The 18209-nt window shown below is 33.7% G+C and overlaps 1 protein-coding gene across 2 annotated transcripts; it reads right to left on the bottom strand.

The window, feature by feature from the left end:
- Positions 1-4893: 4893 nt before the first annotated feature.
- LOC118066575 (uncharacterized) lies at positions 4894-17031 on the bottom strand. Of its 2 annotated transcripts, none has more exons than XR_004690274.1 (3): positions 16904-17031; positions 5244-5441; positions 4894-5002 (listed from the first exon to the last, which is right to left on the bottom strand). XR_004690274.1 is itself a non-coding variant. In XM_035082692.1 (3 exons), exons 1-3 carry the CDS (start codon positions 5855-5857, stop codon positions 4934-4936), a joined length of 303 nt encoding a protein of 100 aa, XP_034938583.1. In that variant the 5' UTR covers positions 5858-5917; the 3' UTR covers positions 4894-4933. The 2 variants fall into 2 exon arrangements, 1 of the variants encoding a protein (XP_034938583.1); XM_035082692.1 differs by lacking the exon at positions 16904-17031 and adding an exon at positions 5822-5917.
- Between the last annotated feature and the right edge of the window lie 1178 nt (positions 17032-18209).

Genomic DNA, 18209 nt, shown 5'->3' with positions numbered 1-18209 from the left:
TCTTGCCTCAAGAATCCTCCTTTCACCCCCCGCCGCAACAAAACCTAATAGCCCCCCACGTTCCACTTTTAAAGTCTACAGCTATGAGAGATCTACCGCAATAGCCTTAGAGACCTACCCTCTTTCAACTTTTTACGTCTACAGCTATGAGAGTTTTGCCACAAAATTCTTAGAGACTCGCCCTTGCCTCCTCCTCCCCTACTTTTCACGTCTTTTTGAAAAAAAAATTGCGGTAGAGTTCTCATAGCCTATCTACTCTCAACATATCGTTTTAACATTCTAAATTAAATACAACTTAAGGTAGTCCTACCTTTTTTGGAATTCACGTTCAGAATTCAATAAAATTTGGCATGTCAGTACATTATAATATCATAATTTACCAGTTAAATTTTCAAAGGCTTACAGTGAGCTAAAAAAAAGATATTAATCTTTGAAAATTTTGTCCTTTAGCATTGATCCTTATGGGAAATTGCAAACTTCATTTTATTTTACAAAACTGGACGTTCAGGCTCTATAATAGTCATATCAACGGAAAGAGAAAACTTTATTGTATATTGTATTCAAATAAAATCCAAGGTTTAGAGCTTGTGGTAAAAGTAATTTATAAATAATCAAGAAAAAAGCACTATGTTACTTAGATGTGGCAACGCCGTTCATAGGTTACGACGGGCGCGAAATTAAAACATACATGACTGCGATACGAGGGAATTTTAGTGTTATACACATTTTGTAGTATAAAACATATAATATAATTTTTATTATTGATACAGTTACATTACTAAATAAGGCAACATGTTATGAAATAAATAGAATAATATAAATTAACTTCAATATAAGCCTTTTTTTTATTTTAAAATTGGAATTTAATGCCCAATAGATTTATGCGCATGATCTCATATTCTGAGTGAAACAGATTATATCTCTTTTTCTTTTACGCGGTGTTGCGAAATAAAAATACTAGTCAAATTACACAAAGAACTAATTTAACACCTTCGGTATCGGTAGTACTTCCTTAATGCCAGTACAGTCATCAAAATAAACTAAACTAAACTTTAACGTGTTACAATTAGATCTCAACAAATCGTACATAAACTAACTAAAGAGTATTTCTTTAACAAAATATTTCTTAATAAATCATAACTCAAAATCCTAAATTCAATAACGTATAATCTTCTTTAACCAAATCCACTATTAACCTTAAATAAATGAGTAAAAGAACAAACTAAGCCTCACGGATTTTCTTCTATACTATAAAATATTCTCGACTACAAATTTACCTTGTTAACCCATTCAAATCAAACCTCAATATCATACAACTTCTACCGAGAGCTTTCGACGTTTATCTTTTGTCAATCCTAGTCCAAGCTGTTCTGGACTTCCTTCTACTGGAATTAAAAATCATTGCTGGTCTTCATTTTGTGTGCGGGATCTCTGCTCCTTCAGTTAGTACACTCAACTAACCACAGGCAGGGCCTACACTCGACTCGCTACTGTGTTTTGAAAATCTTTTATTTTCTATTCTCCTTATCTCCCTCTAAACTCAAAATTTTTTAATTTGTTGTGCAATACTCTTTATTGGTGGTTACTTTCACGTGACTTCTCCTAGATTATCATATAGAAAAGTGACTTGAAACTAATATGCAACAAAACTTAATTGTAATTCCGAAACTTGATCTTCAGGCTCAAAAACATTATTTCACGACTACTTTCACGTTTCTATTTTTTTCTTAGAATCCCATTTTATTGGTAACAGCTTTATAAATACAACCCTTAGGGTTAGGATTTCTCCCAACATGAAAAAACTACAGGGTGACAGGCTGCTTTTGATTCTCTACTTTACTACAGGCTCCCAACTTTCTTCTCAATAGTTCATATTATTGACAAATTTACTTGATGTTCTCAACTCTGCTTCTCCTTGCGTTATTGAGACTTCAATCGCTAATTTCCATAAACAAAAGAATCTCTAAGTCTTGGTATGCCATGAATAATTGATAAATTCTACAATTCCAATAAATCAATCAACAAACGACCAATAATAACTCCAAGCTCCTATATTTTCTTGATTATTTGAATATTTAATATCAAGTTTTTCACAAGGTGCATCTGAGAGGTTGGCTCCTATAAACATCTTTTGTTTTGTTTCCAGTCCACAAAATTGACAGCTGTGAGTATGGAATTTGAACGATAATTGGTTTATAATAGTGCACTGAGATAAGAATTTCTTTCTATCAACCAAAATTTGGTTATAGTTAACAAATCCCATACTTGAGAGTGGTGAAATAAATATTTAGTTACTGAAAATAAATTATATATGTAAGCTTTCTGGGTTAGACAAGTGTTTATTTGGTTTTAATTACCAAACCACTATTTTTAATGAATATATGTTTTCAATTATTATTAATAATTAATAAAACAAAAAACAACAATAAATTTTAACTTTGATTATCAAGTTACTTTTATTCATTTCAATTTTAGCACTCCAGCAGTCATTACTCGATTTCTATGTGTTTACTACGATTGTGTTCGGGCTAAATATGTTGACTCAATAAGGGCTCAATGCTGAGTTGTGTTGAGTCGTCCTGAATACAACCATTATAAGTATACATTCACCAGAGTACAGTAGCGGTTTGCCATAATTTATGATAGACCGTAATTGACCACGAGATTACGCTCCTTGGGATCATCTCAACAACTCGTTCGATTGTATCTACTTCTTTTACCACGTGCTGCTGGTCATTTCAGTGATGCCAGTGAAATGATATCAATATTGAAATCCATCGTACAGCTAAAATCGTATATGAATGAGATGTTTATTAAAATTATCAATTGATAACGTAATTTGTGTTTTAAAGAATCCAATTACAAATTAAAAAAGTAATTTGTAATTTTATGGATCGAATTACAAACGACTTCTGTAATTGATATTTCTTGTGAAATTACTCAATATAAAAGTAATTGATAATATAATAATTTCAATTTCTGAATTAATAATTATTAATTTTACTAAGAATTATTTGAAATTTTTATTTATTTTGTGATGGAAGCATCACGTTCTCATAATGAGACAAAAATAATGTTTTAATATGTATATCAACGATTCAACTTATGGTTCAATAATAAATTATGTGTTTAAAAGTTCACACATATATTTTGACCATAACACATATGTTTCAAACAATTTATTCATGTTTTAATGTTCGTCAAGATGTTTTAACGTTGACTCATACAATTAAACGTTTTAACTTATGGTTGAATGATTAAATGTATGTTCTAACGAACGTCTTTACGTTCAAATAGTCGAATATGTATTCTAATGTTCCGGTTTATGTTCTAATAATGGAGAATTTATTCTAAGAATTTTCTTCAATGTTCTAATCGTCCAATATTCGTTCCAATTGTCTAAACTACGTTCAAATAAACAAGAATATGTTCCAACGTTATATTATGTGTTCTAACGTTTCCACTTTTGTTCTAATGATTAGATATATCTTCTAACGAACTTATATAAACTAATTTATATTCAAAGTCTCAAATATAGGTCGTAATGTTCCAATTGATGTTTTGTTAATATGGATTACGTTCTAACGGTATTATTTATGTCCTCATAGTGAAACATGCGTTCCAACATCCGTTATTGTTTCATAATACTAGAACGTTTTTTCCAAGCAAAAAACATGTGTTTTAGCGCTTTTACTTATGTTCTAATAATGAAAAATGCGTTTCCTCTCTCTCGTGTACGTTGTGATAATCAGAGTTATTCGCTCATGCTGTATAAAAAAGTGAGCTATGTCAAGCATTCGTCAAGACTCGAACGCAACTTTTATTTTCATAGAATTTTTAGATGGATTATTGTAGTAAGTCAAACAGCTCTCCTTGTAGTCATGAATGGTTAATAAACTTTTAATTAAAGTATAACAAATGTCATTATATAGCTTATACTCATGTATTCTTATTGGAACAGTGAAATTTTACTGAGAAGAACAGAAATAAAATTGTTTCATCGATTTAGCTATCACTCGAGTCGCTGCTGAACTAGAGTGACTTTTTGAACCGTTACGGTTTTTTTCTCGAGTACAAAACGAAACGTTGACTTCTAGGCCACCAGATAATTACCAGAGTAGCGATGTTGGCTATCGCAATCATCTGTAACGAACCTTACTAGAAGAAGTCAACCTCAGACCATAAAAGTAATGTGAGCTCATGGTAAAGTTATAGGGTGACTATCTAAGTTGCTCGTTAAACTACTGTGGTGTTTATAGTGAAATTTTCTATCTACCATAAACTTTAGGAAAAGCAAAAATGAATCAAATCATCTTACCAAAAGCAATGCCTTGGTTGTATCTTTGCAGGCGATGAATAACTCTCTAGGATGAAATGTTCGTTCCAGAATTACCAAATATAGACTCCTGATGGTTAAGTTGGGGGGTGATAATACCGAATGCACAAAATCAACACCAATTATTATCAATTGTTGTGACAAAGTACTTTTTCAATTCGATATATCTACAAACCAATGAATAGCTTGAACGATCAACAAAGACTAACTGCTCAGCAAATAAAAATTTCACTCAACTAGTTTGACAAGGAACTATTTAGATTTTTTCCTCTAAATATAACAGATTGATAAGTTCCGCCATAAACGAAAGAACGTCTAATATTTGGAAGAAATTTGACCCGATTATTTATGACTTTCGTCAAGTAGAATTTTAAGTGCCTTTTGGCCTGAGTCACTCATTTTGTTGAAATTATGATGTAGAATATGCAATGGCGTATATTGCGAGTTACTTATCGTTAATAAACATATTTTCTGGAAAGAAGATTGCAAGGATAACGGAAAAGGATCGAAAATAATGTATCATTGAAAGATAAATAATAACTCAAGTTTAATGATCATGGAAATGGCGTCCGTAAAATTTATTGATTACAGGTTTAGTCACCCGCCCCCTTCCTTCACCTCTTCTACCACGCCACATTGCTCGGCTACGACCTGCTGCATTGTACCCTGAAATGCCAAATTGAGTATTAACTATTTATTCTTGTCATTCAACATCACAATGAAGTCTCATTGTATAAGATTTATTACGAAATATTATATAACGTAGATAATTTTTTAACTTTTTGTTATATTATGAGAACGTACATCTAAACTTTGTATATAATTGTGTTCAATTACATGAAATTTTTTACAATTATATCTAATTATTTTTGTTAAGTTGTGATAACATACATGTATAACAACTTACGATTGCGATTCGGCTGTGCAGGTCGCTCACCACGATGTAGCTGTTGTTCCAGTTGCGCAATCTGCTGTTACCAGGGCTTTTGCTGTTAAAGTTGTAGCTTGTACTGCAGTTGTTGTAGCTGCTGCTCCTGCTGCAATTGTAGTTGTTGGAGTTGGAGTTGGGCTTGATGCTGCTGTTGCAGAAGTAGCAATTGTTATCCTGAAATCATTTTCATGTTTTCTTAAACTGCGACAAGTTGATTGATATTGATGTATATATATAAACATGTCTAACGTATAGTTTGAGAAAAGTCGGTTAGAATCTCCGTTCTTGATTTGAAAGTTCGTTTCATGGGTAAGCATTCTTTTCTGTACACTGGATTAGACTACAATGCACTATTTTGAGAATTTCTATTTACTAACAATTAAAAGTTTATGTGCCATTAGATATAACGTAGGAACGTTGTGTCCTCAAACTATACATTGCATTAACAATAAGCGGCTTAAACTATACTATACAAAAAAGCTCGATTGTTGAAGTAAGTATGAATAGTAAACGAGCATGATTGTTTATTATGAGTAATTACAGTCGAGTCTGACCTCAAATGGCCAGTTGTACTTCGGCCTACATGTCATATTTTGACTTTGCAGCCCCAGGCACAGAGCATAGAATTTGGCCTCCCGTAGTACCAACTTTTTCCGCTTTGATCGGCGCTCGCTAACGCGTCTCGCGCTCGGCGTGTTCGACGTGCCCACATTCAGACTACTATGATCTACAATCTGCCCCCGTTGTTACGCGACATATCTTAAGGACAGAAACATCTTATAACCCCGGGGGCCCTCACGTAAAAAAAATGCAAAAATATTCTGGCTCGGATCAATTCGTTGCGGTTGTTGTGGTTTTTGTTGTGGTTGCTGCTGCTGTTGCAGCTGTTCAATTTTTGCTAAATTACCAGAATACACATAAACTTTGTTGTATGATAAGATGTTCAAAGTAGTTGTTTCTCGACATTACTAGTAGTAAGAAGTCTAAGCTAGAGTGTATCGTATGATCAGATAGTAGATTTTGTATAAGAGTCGCAAAAAAAGCGAACTTGGGAATTAAATACCTCTAGGACTATTTTGTACATGAGTTTTAGTCTGCACATATCGGTGAAAAATTACTTCAATAATAATCTGTCGAAATTTCGAAAGAATCCGAAGAAAATGTACTCAGTGAAATAACTGCCTTAAAAAGGTGTTTTGTGTTTTATTTCCATTATAATAGCAGTATTGCTAGAATTCTAGAAAATACTAGAAACTCCTTCACTTATATGGATGATCGTCGAGTCAAGCAAAATTCACTTGAAATATCTCGTCAATAGAAACTCGAGGTTTACGATAAATTCCGGTAAAATTCATTTGACCAGAAAGGAATTTTTACAAATATTGTAGCTAATTTAATTAAATCATTCAACAATATATTTCATCAACTTAATGTATTGTTACGTTAATGTTGAAAATATATTATTTTCTTTAACTTTCGTATAGTAAAAATCGTAGCGGTGTACGTAGAAGAATCAACAAACTTCATAAAAATAATAATGTAAACAATTAAAAATTATTTTTGTTAGGTTTTATGAATGTTAAACATTAATTTTACGTATACAGATTTCAAAGATAGCGAAAAATCTATACAACACAAGAAAGTAATTAAGTAATAAAGTAAAAAATCAAAAATTGCAGGTGGGTTAAATGACCATTGAGTGCCGTTGGTGATGATGAATCTAGAGATGACCTCATGTTCTCTGGTGAATTGTGTGAATAGTTTCTTGAGTTCTATACCAGCTCCTATGAAATTTCTGTCACAGTCAGAATAGATTGTCAGGCATAATCCTCGTCTAGAGGTAAATCTCCTGTAGGCAGCAATGAATGCTTCAGATGAATAGTCACTAACTGCTTCCAAGTGAACTGCAGAAGTTGACATGCAAACGAATACACAGACCTAAGCTTTTCTTGTCTTGGCTCCTCTGCTTGATGATGTTTTAATTGTGAATGGTCCAGCATAATCTATGCCAGTATGAGATAATAGCCGTGAAGGAGTGATACGTAATTGTGGCAATTGGCCCATGAGTTGTTGTGCTCTTATGCCTCTTTGTCGAGCATATTCGATGCACCGAAGAATAAATGTTTTTACTGGAACTCTTCCACCCATGATCCAGTAACGTTGTCTGATTGTTGTGAGAGTAAGTTGAGTGCTACCATGTAGTGTGGTGGAATGATAATGTCTAACAATAAGAATTGATTAATGTTTTGAATCGTGACTCAACTAAGCATGCTGAAGTCGTCCTCCTACTCGTAGAACTCCTTCTGAGTCAACATATGCTGTGAGTCTGTTGAATGAATGGTTTGGGGGAAGATGTTGATTGTTGGATAAAGTCCAGATTTCTTGGTGAAAATGTGCTGCTTGAGTAGACTTTATCCAGAAGATTCTCGGCCTTTTCGATGTCAGCTGTTGTGATTGATGCTAAAGGACTGGTAACTGGTGAATGTTGAAGTCTTGAAGTGAAGTTTATGATTAAAGCGGTCATTCTAAGTAATTTGTTGAGTGTAGAATATCTGTAAACCAAGTCCCATTAAATGATTGTGTCTCGAATTGCTGCTATAAGTGAAATTCGAGGACGAGCTTCTAAGTTGCTAGCCTCGTCAGCTGGTCGTGAATTGACTGGCTAGTTTTCTTGATTTCCAACTGACAAAGTGGGTCCCCTTTACCATCGCGAGTAATCTTTTAATTAATTGGCTGTAATGCCTCTTGAAGCACAGTCTGCTGGATTTTCCTTGCCAGAAATGTGGTGCCAGTGCGCGTCCGCAAGTCGTTCTTAAATTCTCACTACTCTGTTCCTGACAAAGTTCTTCCAGCGGCCTGCATTTGAATTGATCCATGAATGAGTGATTGAAGAGTCCGTCCGTAAGTGAATTAAATGTATGTTCACTCGGTAGAGTGTAGTTCGAACATACTTCGTGAGTTTCGCTAGAATTATCGCAGCTGTTAACTATAGCCTGGGGATCGTGATTTGTTTAATTGGTGCTACTTTAGTTTTTATACAGATGGGTGTTATTTTGGGCCCTGTGGACAGTAAATTGACTTTAAAGTAGATTGCTGCAGCTCGCAAGCTGTGAAGCATCAGAGAATCTATGAATTTCTACAGTTGAATGTCTGGTTGTGTGAATCCATCGTGGAAGTGAGATCTCATGAAGTTGAGTGAATTCTTCTCTGATGATCAGCCAGCGATTGATGATTGATTGTGGGACTGGTTCGTCCCAGCTAAGGTTGTGTAACCAGAGTTCTTGAACGAGCATCTTAGCTCTGATTGTGATTAGTGACACGAACCCCAAAGGATCATTAATTTAAGCTACTTCTGGAAGAATGAGGCGTTTTGAATATGTTGACTCATGAGTGACTGATTTTGATGAAAATGTGAATGTGTCTGAGCTTAGATTCGATTGATATCCAAGAATTTTTGTCGTGCAGTCTTCGAAGGTGATTATTTGTTGATTGACTGATAATTGTAAAGTTTTTTGAAGAAGTGATTGACTGTTTGATTGCCATTTTGTGAGGGGAAAGCCCGCCTTGCACAAGTTGATTAGTTCCTCAGCAACTTAATTAATTCTTTCGGAGAATCTGCTCCTCCAAATATGTCGTCGACATATCTGCTTTTTATGATTGTCTGAGTTGCCTTTGGATATTTATGGCCTTCGTCTTCTACTAATTGCAGTAACCCGCGAACTGCTACATAAGGAGCCGATCTAGTGCCGTAGGTTACTGTTGTGAGTTGATATGGAATGATTTTGTTGTGATTGTCCAGCCAAAGAATTTGTTGAAGCTTCTAATCTTCTTGATGAACCATTATTTGACGATCTATTCTTGTTATGTCAGTTGCGAATACGTTTGATGTTGACGAACTCAAAGAAGTACGTCAAAGATATCTCATTGAATTTTTGCTCCAGTATGAGTGATGTCATTCAATGTGATTCCAGTTGCCGTCGGGCTGGATCTATTGAAGACTACTCTGAGCTTGGTAGTAGTGCTACTTGGTCTTAATACCCCATAATGAGGGAGAAAGTATGGATGAATGTCCTGAGAATCTTGATTAGAGATTGCTGTATTCAGTCTCGTTGGTTCAACTCCTCAACTGACGTTTCAAGCATCGATACGCAGTTGTATAGGAGTCTGCAAGAGCTGCAGGTAAAGAGATGAGTGGAATTCTGACAATGTATCGTCCTGATGAGTGTCTAGAGTGAGTTGAGTTGAAGAAATCTTCACACTGTTGGTCCAAAAATGATAATTGATGTTGATTTGACATAGGAACTTCTTCTTGGACCCAGAATTCTGTTAGCAACTCTTAAATGTCTTTATGGTTTTTGATTGTTTTAGCATGATGAATATGATAGTGATTGACTGATGAATTTAGTGCTACTGGACCAAGAATTAGCTAACCAAAGATCGAACGTTGAGCTATAGGAGCTGTTGGAGAATAATATATGATATTTTGTTTGATGATTTGTCCATCCAAGTCAGCTCCAAGTAGAACGTCTATTGATTGTAGAATGTTAAATGTTGGATCAGCTAGTGTTTATCCATCGAAATGAGGCCAATGATTGTTGGGATAATTACATGGCACTTTTGGAATTAAAGCTGTCAACTGTTTCATTATGTGAGCTCGAATGTATACTGAATGACTGGATAATAATGATTGTAGCTCGCAGAATATTGCACCTTTTGTTTGAGTGAGCTTAAAGCTGCCCACTCCTCTTATGTTGATTGTCTGATGGTGTTTTCTCTGTCGCAGCAGATTGGCTAGTTGAGCTGTGATTAGTGTTAGCTCTGATCCAGGATCAATAAGCACTCGTGCTATGCAACTCCCTGAATGTGAATTGGCTCTGACTTTTGCTGTTGCTACCAGCGTTGAATGATCTTTATGTAGATAATTTGGAATTGTTTGACTAGAACAGATTGCTCTCAACGATGATTGTCTGCTAGGTTGAATTGAATCAACGTCACTTAAGTGTTGATTTTGTGTACTATTAGCACTACTTGTTGAATGTTGATTGATTGTCTTGTGGTCATTCTGACCTTTTCATTATCCCAGATGATTGTGCTGCTTCTAAACTTGTCCTTTGGACCATTCCAACTAAACCCTCAACCCTCCTGAGGCCGAAACTTCACATGCGAAGGTCATCCAGTCAGTTTGACCCCCCAGAGCAAGTCCATCGGCAAGCTTAAATGTCTGTGAATTGTTTGAATGTTTTTCGAGAACTGCTTCGTCTCCTCACTGCTGTGAAGTTGAAGGCTGAGTGTCTGATGATGATTGTGTCCTGGAAGACGCTTGATTGCTGCTGCCTGATGATTGTCTGAAGAGTAGTGAATGGAACATTGTATGGTGTTCGGAGTTGCACTCCTGACATATGTTCTTGTTGGTGGAAGCCGGTGTGTTGTGTCTTTCAAGACAGTTTCTGCACAGTTTTTTACTGTCTACAGTCCTCAATCGTTGTTCGAGAGGCAAAGCCCTGTACTCTGGGCAGACTACGATGAAGTGACCACCATTACAGCAGTCACAAATGAATCTACGCTCACTCGTTGTTGAATGGGATGAGCGTTGTTGATTGTCTGATTTGACGCATGGCTCCAGTTTCTCCAAAGTACGAATCCGAGCCAATAGGAAGTCATGGAACTCCGAGTATGTAGGCATTCGCTCAAGATCATTATCCTGAGCTTCCTAGAGCTCACGAGTATGTTGATCAAGATGTTTGAGAATGTGAAAAATGAGAATCGTATCCCAATTCTCTGTTGATTGTCCCAATAACTTAAGTGAATCTAATGAGTTGTCCACTATTGTGATTAACGATGAGATCTTAGCTGAATGCAGCGCAGCTCTTTTAGACTTAACAAACTGGCTGAAGAGTTTTTCCAGGTGAACATTGATGAGTCTCTTGCGATTCTCGTACCTGGATTTGAGTGTCGCCCATGCTTTTGTGAATGATTCTTTGCGTGAGGAAGGTTCTCTACCAGAGAGAGAGAGCTGGACCTGAAAGAGCTGATTTAAGATAATTAAACTTGATTACATCATCCAGACCGGGTTGATTGGCTATCATGGACTTAAATTGATCTCTAAATGACAACCAGGAGGCACTGGTTCAATAAAATTTGGACACTGACAGCTTAGGGAGTCGGGCTAATGCTTGTGCTACGTCAGATGCACCACTGGTTGATGTTGTTTGTACTGAAGGTTCTTTGGAAGCTACTTTAGCAGATATCATGAAGAAGTCTAAGACTGATTCGTTGAATGTCTCAAAGACATCCTCCACAATGTACGAATGATGAAGCTGGGACGGTGGCCGAACCTCCTTAAGCATTTGATGTTCTGAATTGAAGGACTAGTGCAATGCTGTGAGTTGTTATTCCAGTAAGAGTCTTTCTTCCTTGGTAATCGTCTTTTGTTGATCCGTGATTTGTTGAGTGAATGAGTTGAATGACTGGGCTGAACGTAGCCGAGCCATTTGAGACCTAATTTTGAAGGTCAATTGAATGGATAGACCTGGATTCGGTGAGGTGATTGTCTGGATGGTACTCTCAGTAGTTGACCTCCGTTGTGGCTGAAAATCTGGCTCATCAACTTGCTCTTCTGGGCTCCCGAACTCCTCCTGACTGTCGTCAAGGCTGAATGTGATTTTTGGTTGAGTTTTAGAGGACTTTTGGTCCTCACTCTTCTTGGGTTGATTGGCCATTTTGAACACTCACACACTTGATTGTCAGAGGAAGGTACACTGATAGCACCAAAAATTAAACAATTCAAACCGAGAGCTCTGATCCGGCTCGAAGGACCAATAAAATGTTGAGAAAATCTCAACTTGTGAATTAACCTGACCGTTTAAGGATAGGGATCATTGTGCCGGAACAGAGCAAATGGGAGTCAGGTTTTATAAAAAATAAAATATCTTTATTTTCAGCACTACAGAATCAAAGACAAGACGTCTAATGTTAGCTAGTCTCAGTCCAAAACTGGAGATAAACAAATTTTCCCCTCGTTGCTATAAACAAATGACCATTCGACATTTACTTCGATTTTTTCGAGCAAAATACTAATTAATAGATTTTTAAAATAAAAATAGAAACTACTTAATATGATTTCTAAAATTATCTGAAAAAGGTTATGAATTAATTTTCCGTAAATTATTTTTTGCAAGGAAATTCACACTCTTGTTTTCTGTGGCTAATTTCACCACACAACCAACATTTAAATTTTTTAGAAAAATTTAAATTAATATTAGAATTTCTTCTACTAAAATTTTCTTGATTTTGAGCAGAAACTCATTTTTTAATTTTTGGAAGTAAAACCATATCAATAGAATAATTACTATTAATCAACAATTTTATCTCTCTCAATAAATTTTGTAGCATCCCATTCATCTCTAATTTTGTTTGCGAAAACTGTTTCTCTAATCTGTTGATCCGCATCTCCAAAGCCAACAATCCACCATTTGACGAATTTTCCTCCTCAACACAATCATCAGAACGAGTTCTCTTTGTTTCTCTCCTTATTTGACTGTTAGGTGTTCTTGGCATTTTTCAAAATTTCAATAATATCACATACACAAATAAAATATCTTGACACGTAAGAAAAATCACTTCTGACACAAAATGCAAAATAAAAGAATGAGAACAACTAATATTAAAAGTTAGTTTATTAAAAGTGACAGATTAAAATGCAGAATCGAAGACAAGTCATTTAATGTTAGCTAGTCTTAGTCCAAAACTGGAGATAAACTAACTTTCCCCTCGTTGCTATAAACAATCTAATCGTCAAGCAATCGTCGTTAAATAACTGATTGTCGTTAATCAATCAATCCATAGATGGAGACATTCACACATTTTACAATATAATCAATTGCAGGAACAACGTCTGGACTTATTTGAAATAATGGAAACATTAGATTGTCTTCAGCATGATGAATTAGACGTTCGTAGGGGTGAATCAACTCCTAGAATTACTCATTGTCCTAAGAAGGAGGTTTACGCTTTTAATCAATTTCATTTCGGAAATATTCAATGAATATGCTTTTGAAAAATGTATATGCTAATGTTTCATAAATATGTATTGAAAAATATCTCAAATATTGTATATCATTTCTTTTTCACTTTTGAATTAACTCTAAGATTAATGATATGTATGCTTTTGAATTATTTCTATGACAAGGAAACCTCTTATCCTAAAATATATGTAAGACTTTTTTAAAAAAAATTTTGTCTTGAACAATCTATTACAATGAACAGTCCTCTTTCCATAAAATTTCCTCTACGTAAGTGCGTAATTTTTTGTAGGTTATAATTCAATTGGAGAAAAATTCGGAACCACCAATAATGATCAATTTCCAGTAAGTGTTCATATCAAAGAATCAGCCATAATGTTTGCCCTATAATACTTTGAATGCAAATAAAATAAAAATTTTTTCATCCGTCAGATTCATAGCTAGCAATTTAGAAAATTCTAAACATAAACGTCCACAGTTAGTTGTATTATGATCTTGATTTCTTTTATAATCATATAATATATGATTAACATTAAAATAATTTACAAGTTCTCTGGGTGGTTGCAAATCACCAGAACTATCAAAGATTACAACTTTTTTGCCTTTTTTTTATACGCCACCCAATGAGTTCCAAATCTATCTTTATTATCTAAATTGACAATTGCTGATTCATTTTTCTAAGGTTCCGATGGTGGTAAATTATTTCTCATAAAAACATTCCGAAAATATGGTTGTTGACAAAAGTCAACTTTTGAATTAGCCTAACCGTTTAAGGATAGGGAAGATTGTGCCGGAATCGAGCAATTCAATGTGAATTTGATTTATTTAAATAGATTTACCGTGAATTGTCTAAAAATACTACTTCATTCGGTTATAGAATAAGAATATGAATGATCTTGTACGTTCAGAAATATACTACAACTAATAATTGACACACAAAAGATTTTAGCGAACGGAATTGGAATGTCGTGTACACATGAACGAGAACAGAAAAAGAATGGCGAAAAGGATTTCCTTGGTCAAGATGGAGACTGAAAATTAGACAAATGAGTGACTAGATTAAGAAATATTGATTATTTGGTCGATTGGTTATCGACCTAGTAACAAGATGGCCGCCGAAGTTCCTATTAGCTGATAATTCAAACTTAAGAATTGATTACTCCTCAACAATGGTATTTTCAATTTTTCTGTATACTGTAACGAATCAAAATAAGAAAGTGCTCGATTTGGTAATTTTATCAATTTTTTTTTTTAATTGTTTTGATATGTAATTTAACGGGTAAATTATTGATGATTTTTTTTAGTATTCCCGCTCCTTGTAGATGCTTCTCTCTTACCAGTCATTATTCAACTCAATTAAAACTATAGTGCTGATATTTAAATCTACACACTCAGTCATTATCGAGATGGAGTTCAGACCATAAGATTTGAAATTATCTGAGAATAGTGATTGTATAGGTAACTTTCCTCAACAATTGTAAAAACCAATTTTTTCTATTACTATTCATTGAATTTTATTTTTCAGAAATTGTGAGAAATGCGCTATATATTTATTAAATGCCTACGTAATTTAGCAAATGCTTATAAAATCGTTGGAATGGCCAATTCGTAGCCTTTTTAGAGCCGCCATCGGTTTAGATTTATTTTAAATTATAGAAGATATGCTTTACATCCATACAAGTACGAGAATTTTCTGAAAATTAAGAAAAACAGTAAATTTACTCTGTTTCTCAGTTGCCATATTAAATACGCCATTTTTAAAATTTGAGATTTCATTGGAAATTGTTGGGAAAGTCAATTTACGCTATATGAACTTATCGTAAACTAAGAATGATAAGACAAAAAAAAAATAATCGCAAAGAATGTATATTTTTCGGAGTTTATTGCGTCTTAGCCGCCATATTTAAAAAAAAATAGTCAATAACATGTAAATATCAACATTTTTTCTCAAACCCAAATAATTTTATGCACCGATGGTTGACGGAAATTTTTAATTATCGTCCGTTACATGCCTAAAAAAAATCATGATTTTTGAAATCGAGAAATTTTTTGTCATTTTCCTGTACAAAAGCCGCCATATTTAATTGTGTGGTCAAAATTTCTAAATTTTGACTTCGGGATTCGACTCAGTAAAGCGGAAACCACGGAAAATCATTTTTTTATGACTTTACTACTTAGTTACATGTATAAGATTTAAGCTCAAAGACAAGACATGAAATTGACAATCTTTGGCATTAATAGGTTAAGCGTGGAAAAAATAACAGTGAATGTTCATTAAATGAATTCGTTGAACCAGTAGTAATACCATGGCATCGACTTAAAAGTAAAAAAAGTTTCTCCTAAAATATTATTATTGAGCAATGATAATGTAAATATATCAATGAGTGAAAGTTAATATGCCGCCTCGAAAAAGAGAGAATTCAATCGTCAGAAGATGGATATTTTTTCTATTTATAACGATAACAAAAACAAAAAGAAACGTAAAGGGATCAATCAAACCAAAGGAGTTGAAGCAATATTAAAAGCTATGAAAAGACTAATCCCTATAAATAATTTAAAGCATAAAATGATAGAAAATACGAAAGTACAAAATGAAAAAGAAGAAGAAAAGGCAGCAGGAGGGAAAGACAGAGAGGCTGTCCCCAATTTTCCCTATTTCCCCATGTTTTCAATGTGATTGCAATATTATCATTCTTATACCCCATGGAAATGTATCAGTTTTCCCTTCTTGCACCATTCGCTTATCATCTTCTGCGCTTAAAGCTATTTTTATTCGAGAAATTGTACTTACTTTATGTTTTACACTAGCTATATGATGCTAAATTTGAGATATTTTTTGTCATTAAATAAACATTCTTTATAATGATCAAATGTAATCGTTTTCATCACAGATAACTTTACTCCTTTAGCTTTTACTTTATCTCTCACTACTTCTAATTTTTTAGCTTTTATTTCATCTTTATCATTTATTACCTTAAATGCATACATTTTAGCTCTAAAACTAATGAAATGTGTCATAATTTTACCATTATTTTCATCTTTCATTAATCTAACAACTTTTTTATTTGCCAAAGGTATACCCTTTATATTATCTCTCTTATACTTTGAAGTATCGAATTCATCAATCACCTGTTTAATATGATTGTAGATATGAGGATTTTTGAAATGATAGATTAAACTATCAGTATCAGCATGCATTAATTTAGCTGGTTCAAGAGAATATTTTTGAAGTACATATTATAATGAAAATCATAAATATAAATTTTTGAAACATCATGAGTACAGAATCTAATATATATAGGCTTATTGAAAATTAAATTTATTCTCTTAAATATTCTATCGCAACAAAATTGTCATTAAAAATTACACACGAATGATAATTCGGTTCAGATATGTGATAATTGGCTCCATAGCCTTTTTTCCATTCTGCAACAAGTTTGACAATATTCATGTTTTCTGACATTTTCCATAGTATTTCCGAAAACAGCATTATTCATTAACTTGAAAAAATTTTATTCAAAATTATTTCTTGCCTCTTTTCTTTTATCTGTATTTAAATCTATGTATAGCTTTAGTCATTGAGATTATATCTATATCATAAATTATAATAATCACCTAATGTTTTAATATTGACGTGAGACCATACTTCAAGTGCACACTCATAATCGGGTATATTTAAATCATTTAAAGAAGAAAAAAAAATTTTATCAGATAATTGCTTTTCTTCAAGTTTTCCCCAATTACTACAATATTCATGTAGAAATACACCTCTACATATTGCTAATTTAAATGATTCTTCATCGGAGAAACTCCTACGCATCATTATTTTATCATTATTACATCAAAATTTAGGTAATTTATCGATACTAGAACTCATGAAACGGAATGAATCTATGAAACGCGGCTGTATGTTCAAATTTTCCTTCTTTTTTACCTCATTGTCATCATTTGATCTTTTTGAATTTCTATATTTATCGATTTCAACTACTTTGGTAAATGATATATATTTTCATTTATTAATAAAAATGATAGTTATAGCACCGGGAAAATCTGATGATGATAATGATACGATAGAAAAATATGAATCGTATCTCGATAAATTATAAAAAACAATTGGAATTATGGGTTCTATTTGAAAATTCAAATTACACTCATGATGAACAGGACCACGAAATTTTCCTGTTAATTGACAGTGATCGCGAACTCTCGATTGAAAAGGTTCAATACGCTTCTCACATATATGACAATTTTTTTCTATAAAACAGTGAAACTGCTACTCATCACTCAATGGATCCATTGACTTAGGATTCAAAAATGATTGTTGAATCTTGTATATAATTAAAAACTATTTCAAATACAATCAATCTATTTAACTTTGACAAATGTGACTATTATTCGAAATGCAATACTTGGCGTTTAATGATTTCACGCTTTCTTTGTGATGTTTTAAATAATGTACATTTACGATAGAAACATTTTAAGAACATAGATTATCTTCCTCGTCATTTAAACTTGGCGCACAGTTTTCTACAGTCTGTAGGGCTGATTTTGGTATGATTTCACGTTTTTTTGTAAACTACCGGACATCAATGCTGTTCAATGTCTTGAAGGTATACATATGATTTTCCTATATACTCCTATACAAAATCACGCAGCATTTATGTCCCGTACTGTACGACAAAATGTATACGTCAAAGTTTCGAAACTCTTTTGCGATGATTACGCGCACACTAAACATCGGTATTGACGTTAGTTTGTCAAGCTGTTTACGCGCAACCTCGATGGTAGGCCTGCGCTTACATTGATGATACTCAATTCCATTACTATAGTTCATGTGTAAGATAAAAGACTGGAATAGAGAATTGGGATGTAAATGATAATCATTGTTTATTGTAATAATAAATAAAAATTAATTATGACG

The sequence above is a fragment of the Chelonus insularis genome, unplaced genomic scaffold, assembly GCF_013357705.1.
Source record: "Chelonus insularis isolate UGA/USDA-ARS -01 unplaced genomic scaffold, ASM1335770v1 contig_34_pilon, whole genome shotgun sequence".
Taxonomy (NCBI): domain Eukaryota; kingdom Metazoa; phylum Arthropoda; class Insecta; order Hymenoptera; family Braconidae; genus Chelonus; species Chelonus insularis.
This window is presented reverse-complemented; position numbering and strand designations above follow the sequence as displayed.

Excerpts from the sequence above, each read along its gene's own strand:
- LOC118066575 (XM_035082692.1), bottom strand. The coding sequence starts at position 5,857 with ATGACATGTAGGCCGAAGTACAACTGGCCATTTGAG. Across the intron at positions 5,442-5,821 it reads AGTACAACTGGCCATTTGAG|GATAACAATTGCTACTTCTG; the intron begins GTCAGACTCGAC and ends AAATGATTTCAG. Across the intron at positions 5,003-5,243 it reads TGCACAGCCGAATCGCAATC|GGTACAATGCAGCAGGTCGT; the intron begins GTAAGTTGTTAT and ends TTGGCATTTCAG.